The sequence below is a fragment of the Gymnoscopelus microlampas genome, assembly GCF_963454915.1.
Source record: "Gymnoscopelus microlampas genome assembly, chromosome: 13".
Lineage (NCBI taxonomy): Eukaryota > Metazoa > Chordata > Actinopteri > Myctophiformes > Myctophidae > Gymnoscopelus > Gymnoscopelus microlampas.
The window spans coordinates 28,399,722-28,420,100 of NC_139950.1; the positions used below are offsets into that span (position 1 = coordinate 28,399,722).

Here is a 20,379-nt window from a genome sequence, read left to right on the forward strand (position 1 = left end):
TGATAAGAAATCACTGAATGCTCTGATTGACTAATCAGAATTGAGCATTCAACCAAGCTGTGTAATAAATTGTATTCAACTCTAGCATACAGATTGGTTAAAATAACATGTTATTCATTAAAATAAATTTGGGATTGCAGCTTAAATTAACACTTGAGTATTTTATTGTGCAAGAAAGATTCTCATGCACAAAATTACTATACGTGATCATCAACACCAGTAGCACCATTGTCTTCAACAATGCTCATTGAAAAACATTGCATCTCTTGCAGGTAGAAAAGACCACTTTGGCATTGCAAGCCTGTTGCTAAAAGTGCTCTATTAGTTTTTAAAGAATGACTTAATGATTAAATTAAACTACGGTGATAAAGATACTGATATTAAATATTGTATCTCGCCTTCTCCATTGCCCTCCTTCCTACTTTTTTCAATGGAAGGTAAGGGTGGATCTATGGAACCTGATTTTGAGACTGTGTGTGTGTGTGACGTGTGTGTGTGCATGTACGCACCACATGTGCGTGTATGTGTGCACGTAACACATGTGCGTGCGCATGCACGCACCAACTGTGCATGCCTGAGCATCCTTATGTACATTTTTACTGTTTGTATTAGTTTCCGCATATTTCTATTTAAGTCTTTGTGGTTATTTGACAACTCGGTCAGATGCATGCATGTGATACAGTGTCGCTGTGGTCTTATACTGTACTTACTATATACCATGAATTCTAAGGTTAAATGACATGAATGATTTTCTAAAGACGTTATCCGATTCAAAGTCTTTAAAGGGGAAACCCTGACATTGAGTTGAATGTGTTTCTTCATTAATCCCTTCTCATAATGTGAAGACAAGTTGCCATTTTCATAAAGAAAAAAAATTGAAATGCAAAAAGTGCAAAACAGGCCAGTTTTAGCATTGCTTTTAAGTATAGAATAACTATTAGGATTTGCTGAAATTTGTTTCAGCAAATCCACAATTGCCTGGTTTAAAAGTGTCAAGATGCCTGGTTTAAAAATGTCAAGATGCCATGGTATACCTTTGTCTAATGTCTATCATATGCGACAGCTTTTGTTCTCAGCATGTATTCTCAACTGTTGATACAAAAACACCTGGAGACTTCACCCTCAGACAATGCCTTACTCTTTTTCACAATCTGTTCACCCTGCAGGTTGACTGGTGCACCTGTTTTTACGTCGAGAATTACCTATTAGACACAGCCTTACAATCTGTTGTCTTTCTGTCTTTCAGCATGTAAAAGCTTACTCAACAAAAAGTCGGATGGTGTAAAGGTACGTTTCTGAATTATGTTTGGATTTTTTCTTTTTCCCCCAGTCTTACTGTCTTTCCTTTCCTTCTCTTCTCTTTCTGTCGCTCTAATTAGCCATTTTTTTTGTACAGGACATGGACCGAACCACAAAGGGTTACTTTTTTCTGATAATAGTTGTCTTTTAAGACTTTTCTTTAAGGTTGTTATACAAAACAAATAAGCACTATTATCTAGAAACAAATAGAAAAAAAGATGCACCCTCTTGCTCTGAAATTAACCAGTTTATGTTGCCTATTAATGCATACGAGTTATAAATAAATGATAATTTAGGCATGGGAGATGTGATCATTCACTAGGTTAAATGTGGTACCTTTGTTATTTTTCTTGGTAGCATGTCTCTGACCCACAGTGTTCCAAGCTACCGTCATTTCTCAGTGCGCACTTTGGTTTTGCGTCAATGCATGCAGTGAAGTGCCATGACTTACAAGGACCCCAAAATAAAATCCAAAATATCTATGCAACTGGAAAAGCTATGCGTCACCCACATCTGTACAATCCTCTACAGTCTCATTGATTACACTACACAACCGTCATTTTTTTGGTACACCTTTTAAAGATTTCCAAAAATACTTATATACTAAATTCATAGGAGAAAAAAAAAATTGCCGGAGGTCGCTTTTACACTTACGTCATTTTATTTCCCGCAATGGCAAGACCTCTGTATGTCCCTGCTTTTTTCCCATCGGTTTGTGTTGTAGCACCTGCAGTTGCATTTTTCTGCCTTTGTGGGATTAACGGCAGCGTCACTTCTTGGCTACTTTGATTGTTTTCTTGTTTTCCGTATGACTTCCCTGTTCTTCCTTTTCCTCTCCGTTGCTATCTGTTCAGAAAAGGAAATCCAGCTCCAGTGTTTGTTTGATGGTGAGATCACCTGTCTTTTCTTTCATTTGTTTTCTTTCTTTTTTTATCTTTCCCTTCTATCTTTCTCTTTGCTCTGTCGTTTATTGTGATGACTGATAATGCCAGAGGGGTCTGTGACATGTTTTATTTTGTTATTTTTCATCCGGTCAGATTTCTGTCAACTCCATTCAACATCTCTGTATTCAGACTGCCATGTGTACCAACACAAATATTTCTACCTATGTCAATACAGCAACAGAAATAATGACATCAACATGTGCGTGTGTGCGTGCGTGCGTGCGTACACACACACACACACACACACACACACACACACACACACACACACACACACACACACACACACACACACACACACACACACACACACACACGATTCCTTCAGTTCATATCATTCTCTCACCACCCAGTACTCTCCCTCAGCAGCCTGGCCAAGAGTATCTACCTATTGATAGGATTAGAGTTCTTTAAAGTTAAATCTTTGAATATATATATTTTGTAACTCAAATCTTTGCTTCTGGGAGGCGGGGGGGCCCCTGGAACAACCAATTTTTATGGGGGTCGGCGGACAAAAACATATAATTTAACATATAATATGTTGTTCCAGGGACAACCCCCCCCCCACCACCCCCCCAGAAGCAAAGATTTGAGTGAGTTACAAATGTTCGCTTCAAAAAATATATGTATTCAAAGATTTGAGTGAGTTACAAATGTTCGCTTTAAAAAATATATATATTCAAAGATTTTGCACAAATTTTCCACAGTTTTTCTAAAAATATCTACAAAGTGCCGTGCAATGAGCTTGTATATCTGCTATTTTTTAATAGCCAAAGAAATCTTAAAACGACACAGATGAGTTCCCGGTCTTAATGGGTTAAGCTCTGCCAGTGAAGCACATGGCAGTGAGGCTTGGCCTGGCAAAGGGAGTGGTGGTCGTTTGAATCTTTGTAATTAACCATAATCACACAGTGGCCATTTTGCTCTTACATCATAATCATTTATTTTCTTAAGTCTTGATCGTTTCTGAGTTTTAGTTTACTATTCTCTCCCTAATATATGTCTTGGTTGCCTCCAGGAAAATGTTCTACACATGAGTAGCCAACTAGAGTAGCATTCTTCAACCATGTTCTTTGGGGGAACCCTAAAGAGTAGGGAAATTGTTAGGTCTCTGTAAAAGAAAGCGTCATGAGATACAGTTGTGATTTGGCACTATACAAATAGACTTGACTAATCCCTTGGAACAGGTTTTATCGAGCAGTACTGTACATGGATCCCTTAGGAACAGGTTTTATCGAGCAGTACTCCATAGGAACAGGGTTGAAGAAGTCTTGAGTTGACAGGTTTGTCAGTTTGAGGATGTCACACTGTAACTTGGGATCAACTGGACCAATGATCAGATAAACGTTGCAAACAGACATTCTGTGTCCCGTAACAATTTCGGTCAAGCTGTTCCTGTGGAGATCCTATATGACCCATAGATGACTGTAGTTGTACTTAACAGTCATCAAGTATAAATATGTATGTATATCAGGAAGGGCATTGCTTAAAAAATATCTATACTGTAGATACCGTACTTTTGTTTCATGGTATTTCATACATAGCAGAACTATTTCATCAGTTCCCGTGATATTACCAAGATATGTGTCTTAGTTGCATTATAGGTCAAACACAACTAATATCCGATTTACTCTGACCATTGTGGCAAACTTAAACTGATTAGTTCCAGTCATTACGTTTTTTATTGTTAAATACCTAAGAGATCAGACTGTTTAAACTGTCATATATGGGCTTGTAGTTGAGAAGATGTTCTTTTGAGAGGGATGAGGCTAATAGTAAGAATCAAAACAAAGCCAGTAGTTGAGTGATCGTCTTTATACAAGAGGAGCAACAGTCTAATAAAGGTGGCAATTCCATGGTAGCAATGTGTTAAGTTCTAGATTATTTACTTGTCGGAACGTTTAGGTGAAGGCATGACTCAAAATGATTGCCCTTACAGTAAGAATTTACAAAAACCTAGTACCTTAGGATAAATTAAAAAATCCATGTTTAGCTGTCACACTGTTTTCTTGATTTGAGAAAAAAATGCCATTTTTGAAAAGGGCTTAAGTGCTTAAACAATCACTGAGTAATAAGAAAGACTCTTCAAGTCCTTCTGAAGAATGTATTAGTTGTCATTGGCCATTGCACACACACAGCTCTAAAGGCTCTGCTTTTTCTGTTGTCTTGTTCTGACTTTTTATTATTTGATGAAATGCTTACAATATTTTTACCCAGTTTTGGAAAAATATCTAAACCTTCTCGTCAAGGCCTTTCACTCTATGGACAGAAGTGGACAGTTAGACACTTGTAGTTCTAAACGTCATCTCCTTGATTGTTTTTAAAAATATGTGGCTGGCTATCAGGACAGCCGAATGCCACAAGGTGGAGCTGTTGCAGGTGTGCTATCCAAGACAAAACGGTTTCATTTATTTATTTTTAATATAACCCGCTTTTGATGTATCTATATCTTTTATTGAAGGGCTGGGGACATGTCCAGTGAGATGAGGTCTTAAAGTGTATCTGCGTGGTTACACTTCTGCATGTTTACATTTAGAAAATTGCTACTTCCCTTTTGCAATGTCTACATTATACAAGATGCATTCAGTGGGCATCACAATACAGAAAAAAAAGAGGCAGATGCCACTTCAGACCCTCTTTTCAGATGTTGTAGGCATTTAGCAGACACTCTTCTTCAGAGTGTCTGAATAAGACTTTGTCTGATTCAGAGTGCAGGATCAACAAACAGGCTAAGTGGAATAGAATAACAAGAATGCACATGCCTACTGTAGCATCCATCAATCAATAATGAGCGAGAAGGAATTGCAGATGCAAGGATAGCCACTAAGTGTCAGACAGGGTTGATGTATGGTAGTGTTGATGACTGAATAGAACTCTGACCAGGGTTGAGGTGGTAGGCTTGTAATGAGGTGGAGTTTGAAGAGGCTGGGTTTCAGACTACGATGGAGGTCATTCCACTGTTTAGAAGCCTGTAGGGAGAAATGTTTAGGTCGGCTGGAGCGTTGTCCAGGTAGTCATAGTGAAGGGAGTAATAGGCAGCTCATATTAACTGTTGGCTGTGTGTGTGTGTGTGTGTGTGTGTGTGTGTGTGTGTGTGTGTGTGTGTGTGTGTGTGTGTGTGTGTGTGTGTGTGTGTGTGTGTGAAGGGGTGTAGGGCGGGATCATAGGCTGCAGGTACAGAAGGAGGGTGCCATGCCGTGGCCCGCATAGTTTATCACATACAAAAAATGCACACACCTGCTCGCAGAGACGGCAGCAATAGCTTGGAAAGTGCTAATGTGACTTGAGCGCCGATGGACCCACGTTAAATTACTGTTGTTTTTCAGAGGGTGCTTCTCAGTTTTTACAAATCATTTTGGATGTTAAAAAAAGATAATAAACAGGTAGTCCTTGTTCAACCCATTCAATCCAGGAACGCATCTGTCATTTTAGATTTCTTTGGCTATTCAAAAATAGCAGATCTACAAGCTCATAGCGCGGCACTCGGCGCCGCACTATGAGCTTGGATATCTGCTATTTGAATAGCCAAAGAAATCTTAAAATGACATAGATGATGCTTTCCCATGCTTAAAGGGTTAACCGACAGTCGTGTTGTGTTGGAGCACCTTGCTCAGGACACACCTGGCCCCAGCTATACACAGTGCTAAAGTATGCTCAACTAGGGGGCTTAAGAGACCTACTTTTTTTTTAGGTGGGCTGGGCTCTGCATGAGCTTCCTGCAGAAGGATTGGTTTAGTTAGACGGACACATGTGGCCAGCCTGCACAGCTTTAGTACAAATGGTTTTGTGTTGTGTTTCTTTGCCCCGGCAGCAGGCAGCCAACAGTAAAAACAGTGTAGTCAGCAGCAGCAGCACCAAAGACAGCAGCATGTCATCCTCAGCACCAATGGTATTCCATCTCTACTTGATTTCTGTCATTGTTGCTTTTACACTCCGCCGCCATGCCGTTTTTCATCTCTTTTTCTTTTGTTCAGTTCTGCCTCCTCTCCCTTCCATCAGTTTGCTGCGCTCACTCTCACTTCACTGGTCTCTCTCTCCCTCTCTCTCTCTGTATATACAGTATATCGCTCTCCATCTCTCTTTGCCTCATTTTTAAACATGAAAACTGTGGTGTCAATGATGGCTTGGAGGTCTATTAGAAGCATTTTTGTGCCTGTGACCCTCTCCTGGCCTCTGTTACACCCAGACACACGCACACGCACACACACACACACACACACACACACACACACACACACACACACACACACACACACACACACACACACACACACACACACACACACACACACACACACACACACACACACACACACACACACACACAGTCTCAATCATGTTCTGCTCAGTGACAGTCTCTCTCTGGAGTCTCCTCTGTGTATGTTCATCACCTGGAGATATAGTTTGTTTTTTGAAAAACTGCCAAATCAAAACAGTTTTTTACTGATTTGGTAAAACAGGGTCAGAACGGGTCAGACACGGCAGTATTAGCATCACCCTGAAGATGCAGCTCCTTAGGCGCTTTACTGTGGGCATATTTGTGGCAGTCGTGTGAAGGCTAGGGGTGGGCGGTATCCATTGAAGCCATTGAAAGGTCCCCAAATTTGACAGTGACTGACATGCAGTCCAAGGCTGCTATACAGTAGCAGAGTGAAAGTCATGTGCTTGCAAAAGAAATAGAAGAAAAGGTATGAAAATGAATGTCCACCACTATTTGAAGCAGATGCTTCCAGAAGCATCATATACCATAGTCCTTTTGCAGTGTGGAGGCACTCTCTTCCCTAAGCTTAGGGAACACCTTAAAGTTTGGGAACACCTTTTCCTACATAATGACCTTATCGAAGCGTAGACATAGACAACGTAACATGCTTCAGCTGTGGCATAATTATTTAAACAGGATTTCATCTTACACAGGATACTGTAACACTGTGAAACCGCCCAACCCGAGTGACGGCAGGGTCTAGGCTGAATAGGGGGACCACCTACGCACGCACGCGCACACACACACACACACACACACACACACACACACACACACACACACACACACACACACACACACACACACACACACACACACACACACACACACACACACACACACACACACACACACACACACACACACACACACACACACACACACACCGTCCTCCTCCTCAGGCAAGGCCCTGTTGCTGTATATTATATTCAATCTCTAGGTGTTTTTGCTGTTTCCATGCATTCTAAAAGCCATTGGTTTGGTGATGTCCTCACTGATAATGCCACAGTGTAGTTGTCGTTTGTTACAACGTGGGGGTAGAACTGACAGAAGGACACTGCGTGCCTGATACCTCCAGTCTCATCTACATTATCATCCAGACATTATGCCGCCTCTGTTACTGTGGCTCTCCTGTGCTTGGCCTGTGCGTGTGTTTGGTGTAGGTAAATGTCTGTGTACTCAATGCAATGCCCTGGGTAGAAGACACTCGTGTCATCTTCCGTGATCCCCCCCCCCCCATCCTCTCCCTGCATGTTAAAGTGTCTCCTACCCTCCCCCCAGGAAGCCCAGACAACTGTTGTACACAACCCAGCCGACGGCACCAAGGTAAGTGGCAGTCTCTCCCTGTAACACCCACAAGCTACCACTAATGCTCACAAGTAACCTGTGGAGGATTTTCTCAAAAGTATTTCACCGTCGACAGAAATTACACAATGTGATAAAGTTCAGTTGTGCAGTTAGTTTGGTATGGCACAGTTGGATATTCATTCCAGAGTTGGCATGTGTTGGCACAGCTAACTCGAGGGATAGGTGTATTAATGAGAAAATCCTACACATCCTTAGTACAAACATACTGGCATACTACAGTGACCAAACACCCACTTTAACCCAAAGTAACCAACTAAATGCCACTCTTAACACCCCCTGCTTGTTAAGCCATCTTAGCATTTCAACTTTTGAAACACAAAAAAAGTGTGCAAAACCTGTAATACAGTTTTCTCTACATTGGCACTTCTGAGTCTCACTTTAAATCAGGAATAACATGCTCAACCCAAAACTTTGTCCAAAATGTTTTGAGTGCAGACAAGCCCTTTGTCACGTTATATGCTGACAAAGGTTTTTTCTCACACAGACATGACACACTTTTTTTCTGGAGAAGTGGCACACACACTTGTTATGATGCGAGGAGAACCATCCCTCACTCTATGAACAGTGGACATGTAATCATATGCCCTGTAATGCACTTAAACACCTCTTGATGGGACGATGAGTGGACTGCTGTGATGTACCTGGCTCTGTGTGTTTCCCCTCCCTTGCTGCTGTCCTGGCTGGTTTGTGTGGCGTTTGTCCTCCTGGGAGGGAGTCATCTTCTGTCTCTTCCGTCTGGCTGTTTTCATGTCTCCACCTGGGGAATTTCCTCAAGTGGCCCCTCACCACCACACATGCCTACTGAATTCTCCCTCACTAACCTCTCTTTATGTCGATCCATTTTTGTCTCTCTCTCTCCGTCCCTCTTCTTCCATTTCTCCCCTCTGCCCCTCTTCTTCCAAGCAGGGCTCCACAGAGAGCTGTAACAACACAGAAGAGGAGGATATGAAAGGTAGGAAAGGTACTCGTCCAACTTTCACGTACTTGGCATGTTTTCCTTCTCTTCCTTTCTTTGGGTTTAGCGGGCTAGCTGGTTTGTAGAGTCCCAGATCAGACAGAAGTACTTGCATGCATGTTTGGGGGAGAAATTGTTCTCATAATAACAATTTTCCCTAAAGTTCAGCTAAAGACCAAGTTCAAATAGGGCTGATTAGTGGAGCGTTGGAAAGCATCGGAATGGATTACTGTTTGACGTGTGAACATTAAGGGAGAGACGCAAGTGAAATGTGCCAGTCTGTAGTAAATAATATACAGGGGGTAGGCCTGCCTCCCTTTGTGCTTTGTCTTCATTTAACTCATTGACAGCTGGCCCGAGGCTCACACTGCCAATGACGAGTTGACGAGTGTGTGGTGTTTTCAATGGTTTACCCTAGTGGACGCTGTTCGCCAACCTATGAGTGATCCTATGACTTCTGGAGAACAGTAGACCCGGAAATAATGTGATCACAACAAACCCAGCCCCGTCCGATCTAATGTTAAAGGATTTAGAAATGTTTTTCTTTCTCTGCTTTCTGTTGCTTTTTGGCGAAAACAATTATTTAAATTGCTTAAATATACATTGGCCAAAATGGGCCATATTTAATAAATGTATTTCATTTTTCTTTTCAAATAGTGGTAATAGCCGATCAACAAGCTCAATGTGACGTGTTGTGAACTTGTTGATCTGCTATTTCTGCAATTTTGAAGATGTATCAAAATCTCTCAACATGGAAACGATTCTGACAGTTGTACAAAAAAAATTGTGATTAACTCAAATAATCTAGTGATTATTTAATAATTGTGAGTTTCCAGTGTCCTATGAGGCCTTGCGTGAATTATGGGCATCACTTCCTGTTGTGTCAGTCATTCAATTAATTGAGTGAGTTCACAGCTGATTCAAATTAATGATCAATGGCTCTTGACACTTGTAGCCCAACTCCTGTCCTGTGTTTCATTCTAACTGGCTGCTGTTGCTGCTGTGACGAGACGCGTGATATTTTTATACAACTAGATTCTGACAAGTCCCGGAAAATACCCGCTGTGATTGGCCAGTAACCACTTTGAGTGGCAGTTGGGGCAAACGCTCATCCCAAAACATGATTTACGATTCTGTGCGTATCGGTACATACTGTAACCCGAACGGTGCTGAGTCGGCTCAAGCGAACTTCGCAACGTTCGGCACGGCGACTCGCTCGCTTTAGCTCGCTCGGCGGTGCCTCTCGTGGCTCAAGTTAGCTTGAGTCGGCGCGTCTCCGTCATGGTCAAAAACTATACTTTATCGGCCAAAAACAATTGTCCACAGTTGTTGTCGGCAAGAGGCAGTTCCGCGTGCGTCACAGAAGCGGCCGTAGTTATAGCACAAGCGGTATAGGCTTTGGTATGTCTCGTGCATTGAGATTAAATGGTGCTAGTTAAGTGACTTCAGCTCGCTTGATAATAAGTATTGTCATTAATTTGAATCAGCTGTGTTGAGGGAGATCTTGTAAGGAAAGTAGGCAGATATGGCCCTTTTTGATTTCTGTCAGGTTGTGTTCCCACATTATTGTTGACTGATTAATTGATTGACTGACAACAGGAAGTGATGCCCATAATTCACACACCCCCTTTTCCCCAGTAAGCTCCCTAGGAAACCTGCGGATAGCCACGAGCACAGTGCTGAATGATAGCTTAAGTTGTCATTAATGATAGCTTGTCATGAATGATTGCTTTGTCATGAATGATTGCTTTGTCATGACTCAGATAACTGTTGTCTGTGGTTTTAATTGGTGTAATGGAATCTGTGGCTTTATTTTAACTCCGTAATAGCATGGCTGTCTAGTGTAACTATAGGCACACATGTGAGAAGAAGAACAGTGATGAGGAAAGTGCCTAGAATGTACAGAGGACATACAGTACTGTACACAATACTGTAGCACATGATTTACTTTACTGTGTTCCAATTTGTTTACCGTACGTTCCACGGGCTCTAAAACCATATCATGCTACCTGACTGTGTGTGTGTTTCTACTGTACCTATATCCTCTATTTCTATGCCAATATACTATGCTTTAAACATGCTGTTATGGCAATGTGCCAAGTTAGTGATATAATTGTAGATCTATGTTCTCATCCTTGCTGTGTGTGTCTCTCTGGCAATGTGCTTCTGCATGTGTGCGTGCGCGCACACGGGTGTACTTAATGTATATGTGTGTGTGTGTGTGTGTGTGTGTGTGTGTGTGTGTGTGTGTGTGTGTGTGTGTGTGTGTGTGTCTGTGTGCACGTGTGTACTTTATGTGTGTGTGTTGTGGTAGTAGCAGTGGCCGTGTCTGGGGCTATTAGCACCGACAGTGCCGTGGCCAGCATGTGCAGTGCCACAGAGGAGCAGAGCCCGACCCCAACTCCTCCCTGCCCTCCACCCGCCAGTAAGTTGGCAGCACTTCCTCCCCTCTTAGCTCTCAACTCTGACCTCTGGCCTCTTTTTCTCTTTAACCACTTGAGCCCCAGCATCCCTATTCCCGGGGGAACATTTAGCCAGAAATGGCAGATGTACAAGCCCACAATGTGTTGTAACGCGACACGTTGTGAGCTTGTAGATTGGCTATTTTTGGCGAAGATATTTTGGTGTAGAGGGAAAAAGTGGTGCAACTACAACTGCAACTCGGGTCCATTTTTCTATGGAGGGTTTAAGTGCTTAATGCCTCCAGACTGACAATCCAGTGTGACATCTCCACCCCTCTGTAGTAGTACTATATGAAAAAACATTCCTGCTCCCTCGGTTGACACCATTGTCAGATGAGAATGGATTTTGCCCCCCAAACCTTATACCTCTTCCAATACTTTCAATGACCATTGAGAGGTCATCGTCCTCTCCTCAGCAACTGGTCTAATATGTCTACCAGCTTTCCTCTTCTTATCGCTTCAATTCAAGTTGGCTCTCCTCTGGGCTGCTTTGCTGCCATCTATTGGCGCCTTGACTCCACTACAGCATCTGATCGTCTTCTACATGTTTCTGCTCCCTCTGTGGCTGTGTAAACAGCAGTTCCTTAAACCGTATTTTTGTGATCATGAATTGTTCTTGTGTGTGCAGTACAGCCTTGAATCATCCATAACCAGCTGACTTGATCGATATTACAACGTGTCTTTATTTTGTATTTGCATCAGTATGGACTATCGATGTGCTGTATTGGTAAACCATACTTTAATACCAAGACTTACAGGTTACTTGCTTGCTTGCTTCCACTCCCGTGTAATCCTGCAGCTGGCCCACAGCCAGAAGCTGTTAGCCTCCCCCCAGTCCCCGTAGCCCAGACTGGTTCAGCTCAGACCTCCTGTCCTGAACCAGAGGCCCCTGTGTTAGCCCCTGGAAGCACCATCAACCTGCAGCAGAGTAAGTGGTACACAGTAAAATCCAGAGAGCTAATTTAACTCCTTCAGAGTTAAATTATCACTCAGGATTTGGCTGTGCAGAGTGCAGACAGTCGGCCATGTGCACCGTCACTGCAGAAGTCCCTTATACACAAATGAGGGGATTTCTACAATGGCTACCAATGTTTGCACGCTAGGGCATTTTGTATTGAAATCAGAGTTCATCGTAAAAAAGAAAGTGACTTAAACCTGTCAGCAGAAACTTGCGGTGAATGTTAAACACAATGAAAGGAAAATGTTTTGTTTTTGAACAAACGGAACACAACATTTAACGCAGGCCTGCTGGACTACCTGACCACCTGGGGTTTCTGGATCAGCAATGCAAATGTGCTCCCCCCTTGTCCAGCTGGTCTATGTAGGCTAAAATGGCTAATGTGGGTGCTGATTTATTTCCAAGGAGAATAATTGAGCTTTGTGTTGTGTACAAACACAGGGCGAGCATGCAGTTTTGGTGTGCGGTGTACTTCTAGTATGGAAGACTTGCAGACATGTCCTGGTTGTCATGTCAGGCTCTGTTAACTTAAGTGTCCACATCTTTGTGTGCTTCTTTTCCTTGGATACAGTCGGTGCTTAAAAATGATACTGCGTTGCATTGCTTTGGTGTGTGTGTGCGTGTGCTTGTGTGCACAGTCCAGGTGTGTGGAGGTCTGGAAGTGCCAGTTCAGCTATTCACATTTGGTATAATTATTGTGGGTATAGAGTGGGGGACATGTGCTACATTGAAGTTATGGCACGTCCTGTCTCTTACTGGTGCAATACAGTATACCATAGCATATATAATTTAATTCTCATGTGATTAACTTTTTAAAAAGTCACGTTTTTAAGAGTTTAGTGCGACATAGTCCAAGCCGGTAGTGCATGGGGTGTGGGCTTTGCATGTTGGTCTGCCTACCACTGCCATTTTAATTCTTTAACCTCACGTTTGCCAACCCCCACTCATCAATTTCTCTCTCTCTCTTGTTCTCTCTGCCTCTGCTTTCAGCTCGCAAGCAAGAGATCATAAAGATTACAGAACAATTGATCGAGGCCATCAACAATGGAGACTTTGAGGCATATACGTAAGTGTGCTCGCTCCTCTTCAGCAGTCAACTTCCTGTTGGTTTCTCAGTTATGTAATCCCTTCTCTATATCTTAGACTCAGCTGGTCAGCCTTTAAACTCGACAATAACGCAGCACAGGTGTCTCATACTTCCTTGATGTTGATCACAGAGTTGAACCCAACCCAAGCAACACACTGAGTTTTACACTTAATTTCACAGCACGTTTTAGTCTTCTTACTAGCATCAAGGTGTACATCCTATAGTAACTGGAGTTGGACACTCCACTGCAGAACAAGTGCTCTAAGACAGAACACAAGCATAATGGAGTGCATTTGTTATCCCCGAACAGGAGAATCTGTGACCCCGGCCTGACTTCTTTTGAGCCTGAGGCACTTGGAAACCTGGTGGAAGGCATGGACTTCCACAAGTTCTACTTTGACAACTGTAAGTAGATGTTAACAGTTGTGTAATTATTTTAGCAATATTCTGATATTTTATGTCGTTTATTAGTATTTTACATAACTTAATATAATATATTAAGTATATTGAGTTATCTGAGCCTCAAGTTGAGATCTGGGTAGTTTGGTAGCGTGCTGCAGAGCGAAATAACAGTTACAAACAGAGTGGGTTCAGACAGTCGCGTCTGCAAACAAAAATCTTGTGTTAATTTATCCATTTGTAGCTTTGATAATACGAATGACTCTTACGGATCCATTTGGTTACATGGTCACAAATTCTTGAGTAAAATCAACACTTCTTATTATTGTGAGTTGTAGCGGCATCTGTATCCCTCCCCGCAGTGTTGAGTAAAAACAGCAAGCCGGTGCACACGACTATCCTCAACCCTCATGTGCACCTGATTGGCGAGGACGCTGCCTGCATCGCCTACATCCGCTTGACGCAGTATATTGACAGCCAGGGACGGCCGCGCTCCTGCCAGTCAGAGGAGACACGTGTGTGGCACCGCCGCGACGCCAAGTGGCTCAACGTCCATTTCCACTGTTCGGGAGCGCCGGCCGCACCTCTCCAGTGAAGCAGGAAACCGGGCAGCCAGGTCTGAACAACCAAACATTTCCCACCAAAAATCTCACCACCCGCCTCCAGAACCAGAACCCAGTGTAAAGCCCCATTTATACCCAACGTTAAATATATATAGGGGTGCAGACAGAGAATTTTGTCTGTTTTCTGCGTTAATTTCGTCCGTCTTTGTGTATGTTTTCTGAAAGCTTACAGAAACCAAGGTTACATATCGTCAGAGTGCAATACTGCAGAAATCCATGGGGGCCGTAGTGAGCCTCTGCAAGATGGACACAGCAAATCGTACACACTGTGAAGATTGTAGAAGTTAAATGATATCGCAAGAAGGTTTGAGGAGAGACTCTGTGTACATCTTTTTTATTTTACAATATGCCACATCATCCACAGTCACCACGTTTGTTAAATTCCAGTCGGTAGAAAATATTGGCCTATCCTGCCCTCTAGCGCATGGAGTGGGTGAACCTCCATTTAGTCGTTAAGTATTGATGTGAGAAATGCCGCTTGCATTATGTATGTTTATGTACACACAATGTATATGTACAAAATGGGAGCATAATTGGGGCTTTACCGTTGGAAATTCTTTCCACCATCACCACACCGATATCGAGGATTGAATCCCCTTATCCCTTAGAACCATTGCATCGACCTCATCCTTCAAGAGTATATAGAAACAGAACCTGGTCAAACATCCCATGTTCCCTCTGAGCCTTAAGGCTGCAGCATACTCCAACCGAACAAGAACTTTTTTCAGCTTCGGAAAGGCTTGCCCAACCGAAGAAAGTTTGGTGAGGACAAACATGTTTTATACTGCCTCAGAACTTGGCTGAGTTCTGAATGCCTATACCTCTCTCTATTAATTAATTGTTATCTGGCTGTGTTTGTATTCACTCAGTGTGATATATTTATATGCAACGATGACACACGGACGAGACGAGTTCTACAGTAGACTGGTTTATTTTGGTCGGTTCATACGAGGGGCAGGTATAGGAAGCTCGATGCAAAACCCATAGCGATAATCTGCGGCCAACTTTTCAAAACAGTCCATGGTGACATATTGTGAAAATAAAACAATCTTAATCACAAGCGTGCGTGTCCAGTAGTGATGCGCGGGTTGACCCGTAACCCGCGGGACCCGCGGGTCAACCCGCGGCGCGGGTGGGTCATGTCAGAATTTCGGAGAAAATGATGCGGGCTGAGGGTGAGCGGGTCACGCGCTCTCACACGCAAAAAAAATAAAATAATAACATGCTCTTATTTTGTCTTTATTCCTAATAAGAATAAGAATAATAACAATAAAACAGTTTGAATACACTTGGGGATTATTTTCTAACCATCATTTTACAGAATTTAAAAAAAATCGCGGGTCGCGGGGCGGGTTGAGCCGTAGATTTATATATGGGTTCGCGGGGCGGGTTGAGGCGGGTTGCGTTCCGTGGCGGGGCGGGGCGGGTCATGAAAAAACCCGACCCGCGCATCACTAGTGTCCAGTGTCTGACCAATCTCACACAATGTTCTGTGAGAACATTGTACGGCTAGTTTTGAAAATCCTCGACGTGCAAGAACTACCGAACAAAGTTCTGAAAGGCACTGCTGAAGTTCTTGATTATAATTTTGTTCTTAATGCCAATGGAGTATACTGCAGCCTTCACTCTGAAAACAACTCCTCCAACCCCTCTACACAACAATAGCTGGTCTACAAGCTCACAATGACTTGTGAACTTGTAGTTGGCCAATTTTTGCTGTTTTTGAAAACATGTTGAACGTGTAGATGGCACTTATGGTACCACCTGCTCAACCCTCACACACCTACATGGTGCCACCTTCTCACCCTTCACTCATATAGCTTTATTTTCCTTTTTCTTTATTATTTGTGTTTCTTTATTTAAGCTGCAGGCCTGGAAATGCACTGAAACACCTTTTATACAAGGTTATATTTCTTAACCCACATGGCTAAATTCAGGACTTGTCATTTCTCTAAGGAGTAATGGTATCTGTAGACTTCAGAATCTTTGAGTGGAGGGAGATTTGGATCTTCTGTGGGGTTGGGGTTCTGTGCAAGGGTGTTGTAGATGATGCATATTATGCTCCCTAATGATACCATCCTTTTTCCTTTCTCAGCTTTGCCTGAATTCTTTAAAGCCGCTTGGAGCATTTCTTTCTCTGTGGTCGCATCGGTGCCTGGAGCCTGGCTAGAAGAGGCAGGAACGGTTGAAAAAAAAAAAAAAAAAAAAAACATCCACTCACATGAAGGGGGATCTTCCAAAAAGAATTGCATAAATAAATATAACAAGAATATTTCAATAGCCGACCATTGGACCAACCACAGCGGCCACCACCAGTCCAGTCCAACCCTAGCTACACATTGGGGCCGACACATGACCGTAGCCCCTGCCTTTTCCTGCAGATGGTGCATGTTTCTGATGACCACACAGGGGCGCTGTCCTGGTCCTTTTTCCCATGGCCTTCCCCCATTTCTTTTGTCTGGAAAAAATGTTAAAAAAGGGGGAAACATTTTCACTATAATAAATAGGATTGGGGTGGTGTATATTATAATATATGAAGAAAAAATAGATTTTTGTCTTTACAGAAAAACAGAAGAGCACATTCTTTACTTTTGGAGGTTTCTTTGTCTTACAATTAACAGATATATTTAGGTAAATTTATTTTGTTTCTTGGGTGGTTGGGGGGTGGGGGTTAAAGGCACACTGCAAGGAAATTGTGAGAAGCAACTAAATTGTTGTCTAATGTCAGAAGTAAAGGCACCAAAGTGTAGACTTAATACATGCATAAACATTTTGGGACAAAGGAATGGGCTTGTCAAAGGTTACCGAAGGGACCCTTTTTTTAATGTCACGGTTTGTTATTGTTGACCTCTTCATTTTTATCTCTTGAATTATGTATTTTAAAGTATTTTGTGTTGGAAAGATATCTTTTTTCCCTTCCTTTTTTTAAAAACGGGGACTTTATTTAATACAATTCCGTATAACGTTACATATTTATATAGGAGGAAGGGGAAAGATATGCATTACATTCAGTTTAGAAAGTGAAGGGTGTGGGTCCAATGCCCTGTGCTATCGTTTTGTGCTTTGAGATCGCTCTGTGTAAATACACACACACACACACACACACACACACACACACACACACCCACCCCATTCATCTGTCCTGCAGTGCTCTGAGTTGACCACTTACTGTCCTTTCTCCTATAACCAGACCTCCAAACATCCGAAGCATGGCTGCATTCTCTCGCCAATTTGTTTTCCCTTCTCCTGTGTTGTCGTAGTTTTACATACGCATGTCTTATTTGATCTTCAGGAAGGAAAACTCTATAATGGCCTGTACTGTTTTTGCACAGAAACTCAATGCTGTTTTTGCGCTCACTTTCTCCCAAGGGTTGCGAACCATTGTGCAACTTCAGGTTAAAGCTTTTCCACACTCCATCATCCTTTGCACCCGCTCCCTTCTCCACTTCCACACACAGACACAGACATAGACACACACACACACACACACACACACACACACACACACACACACACACACACACACACACACACACACACACACACACACACACACACACACACACACACACACACACTTATTACAAAAAAATGAGAAAAAAAACCCAGCCCTGTCGCTGTATTACTTGCACCACTCCAATGTGATGATGATGATGATGATGATAATGAGGAAAATGATGATGTTGTCACCCTTTTGCCTGTCTCCTGTTCTGATTGTGTTCCTTAGACATTGTATATTGTCTGTCTTGGCTTGCTGTACTTCTGTGTGAAGTCCCGGCACTTAAAACAAAGGGGGGGAAAAAGCATGTGGAAAAAGAGCAGTGCTGAAAGGTGAGGGACTGACCGTTGCCAAGGCAGGTCGTTGGGTCAGGGGTTAAGATAAGATTGGACGAGCAAGTGGACTCTGCTGGCTTGAGGGTTTTAGTAGCTGTACTGGAGGCAATCAAAGGATCTGTCCCATTTTTGTCACTGTTTCTGTTCTAAATGTCATAGCTGTTAGTGTTCGTAGTTTGCTGTTACTATAACTTGAGTTGTTGATTTTCGCCAGACCTTCCAACTTGCGGGTGGGGAGGATAAAGAAATTGGGGCCATGGCCACCACAGCCTATTTTTTTTTCTCCTTCAGTGTCCATTGTCCCCTTCCATGTGCATGAATCGAATACACACATCAAACTGAACACATGGGGAATCATATCAGTCACGCACATGCACTATGTTTAGCCTATAAATCGTCTCGCAATGCACAGCCACATAAGCACACACTGAAACATTCTTCCTTTAAAAAGGACAAAAAACTAACAAAAGCATAATTATGTGTATTTGTTTAGAACACTGTTTATTCCCTCACTGTGTATGTATGCGTGTGAATTGGTCCCAGTGGATGGGTCATGTATCCCCACTCTGCTCAACGCTGCCCCATAGTAACTCATTCACCATTCCGGCTAGCAGTGGTTGGAAAGTCCAGAGTGGATCCATTCCCTTGATGATTCCTTTTGGATCATCTTTTTAAAAGTATGTAAAATGGTCACGATTGCAAGCAAGGGAAAAAGCAAACAGCCCATTACCTTCTGAGATCATGAGCCATGTCCGGCTGCATCGGCCACATGTGTGTTTTTTTTTGTGCTGTGGCATATCAGTCACACCAGGTAACTCGACCTGTGCCCTCGCCAACCACCACAAGCACACAAACGTTTGCACCATGACAATGTGTTGTAAAACCAGTACTGAAACTGTGATGTTTTTTATGGCTCTAAGTAGTTCTCTTTGTGCTGTGTGGGCATCGGCCCTACTCCACCAGGGGACGATGCTTTCATCCATTGTGTATGTTCACGTAAACATGGGAATGTTTTAATAATACACACACATATGGGAATGTTTTAGTAAAGAGTACAACGCCATTTACTTAAACTCCTTAACAAATTATAGAAAATGGAAAACAATGGAAGGGGATATCATCCAAGGGAAATATGCCTGCGTAATCAGTGGCCAAAGTATTGGACAGTACAACATCAATTTATTCGTTACACCCATGAAATTTACACTTTTGATCAGCGGAGGCAAAAAATCCTGTTATCTCTGGCAGTTAAATTGTTTACATTTTAAATGGCAATTGGGATCACTGTCTGCCTGGCTGAAATAGATGAAATAAAGTATTCTGACTAGCTCAGTCTCCACACTGAGTCAATGCAGTAGCTGCTCTACAGTTATATACCACAACATGGCTCTTTCAAACTAGTGTTCTCTAATGAAAATGATTCAGGAGTAACCCCATTGCTGAAGTGACCCTGTAAAGCTTGTTGCAATGTTGAAAGTTTTGGTTACATTTGTACACTCAGTTAAATGAACACGTGTGATTTTACTTTATCGAGTCCATCCTTACCAAAACGCAATGGAGCAGAGGCAGCACTTCATTTGAAAATCTAATGATCAGTTTCAATGCAAACTCCAATTGCACTTCAGTATCCGTGATGGTGTATGTTTTGCCTCATCTTTTTTTGCGTACTTGGATATAAATTCCACGAGCATGGAGCAAATTGAGCCAGTTCCACAACACTGCCCAAATACAATGGCCTTTGACTGTAATTTGATTCTAAACAACAGCAAACTGAGTAGCAGGACAGGAAGAGAGCCTTGATATACAACAAATATTGAAAAATGATTAAAAACCACAAACTTTTAACAGTAACACTATATATGCAGTTTTACAAACGGAAGAAATATGCATGTCTACTTTCTGGTAATATTTTTCACTGTCTGTGTTTACTTGATTGAGTAATGGAAATGTATGTTACTTGCATCCTCAAGGTTAATGAAATGGCTCTGTCTCAAATAATGAAACCAAGTGATGTATCACATTAAAAAGCATAACAAGATTAACAAGCCTTAGCTTGGTATTTTCCCCTTTATTAGTAAATTCATTGCGTTGTAATCATACAAAGGGGCTACATAATTATACTCTGAGTTTCATTTGGATGCTGGATTTTTGCATGACCATACAATTAATAAAAATCATGAATTTAAATC

General features: G+C 42.3%; 1 protein-coding gene across 32 annotated transcripts in view; it reads left to right on the top strand.

Moving 5' to 3' along the window:
- camk2g2 (calcium/calmodulin-dependent protein kinase (CaM kinase) II gamma 2) overlaps positions 1-17,871 on the top strand; it is a 67,371-nt gene extending 49,500 nt beyond the window's left edge. For 2 of the 32 annotated variants that reach the window (XM_084076653.1, XM_084076654.1), the window contains 10 exons: positions 1,247-1,287; positions 6,055-6,132; positions 7,786-7,830; positions 8,779-8,833; positions 11,142-11,252; positions 12,089-12,217; positions 13,238-13,313; positions 13,645-13,739; positions 14,072-14,349; positions 16,452-17,871. In XM_084076653.1, coding sequence (XP_083932779.1) covers positions 1,247-1,287; positions 6,055-6,132; positions 7,786-7,830; positions 8,779-8,833; positions 11,142-11,252; positions 12,089-12,217; positions 13,238-13,313; positions 13,645-13,739; positions 14,072-14,328 — 887 coding nt within the window. In that variant the 3' untranslated portion in view covers positions 14,329-14,349; positions 16,452-17,871. The remainder of the gene's footprint in view (positions 1-1,246; positions 1,288-6,054; positions 6,133-7,785; positions 7,831-8,778; positions 8,834-11,141; positions 11,253-12,088; positions 12,218-13,237; positions 13,314-13,644; positions 13,740-14,071; positions 14,350-16,451) is intronic. The other 30 variants (XM_084076675.1, XM_084076656.1, XM_084076682.1 and 27 more) reach the window with 25 other exon arrangements.
- Positions 17,872-20,379: the final 2,508 nt, after the last annotated feature.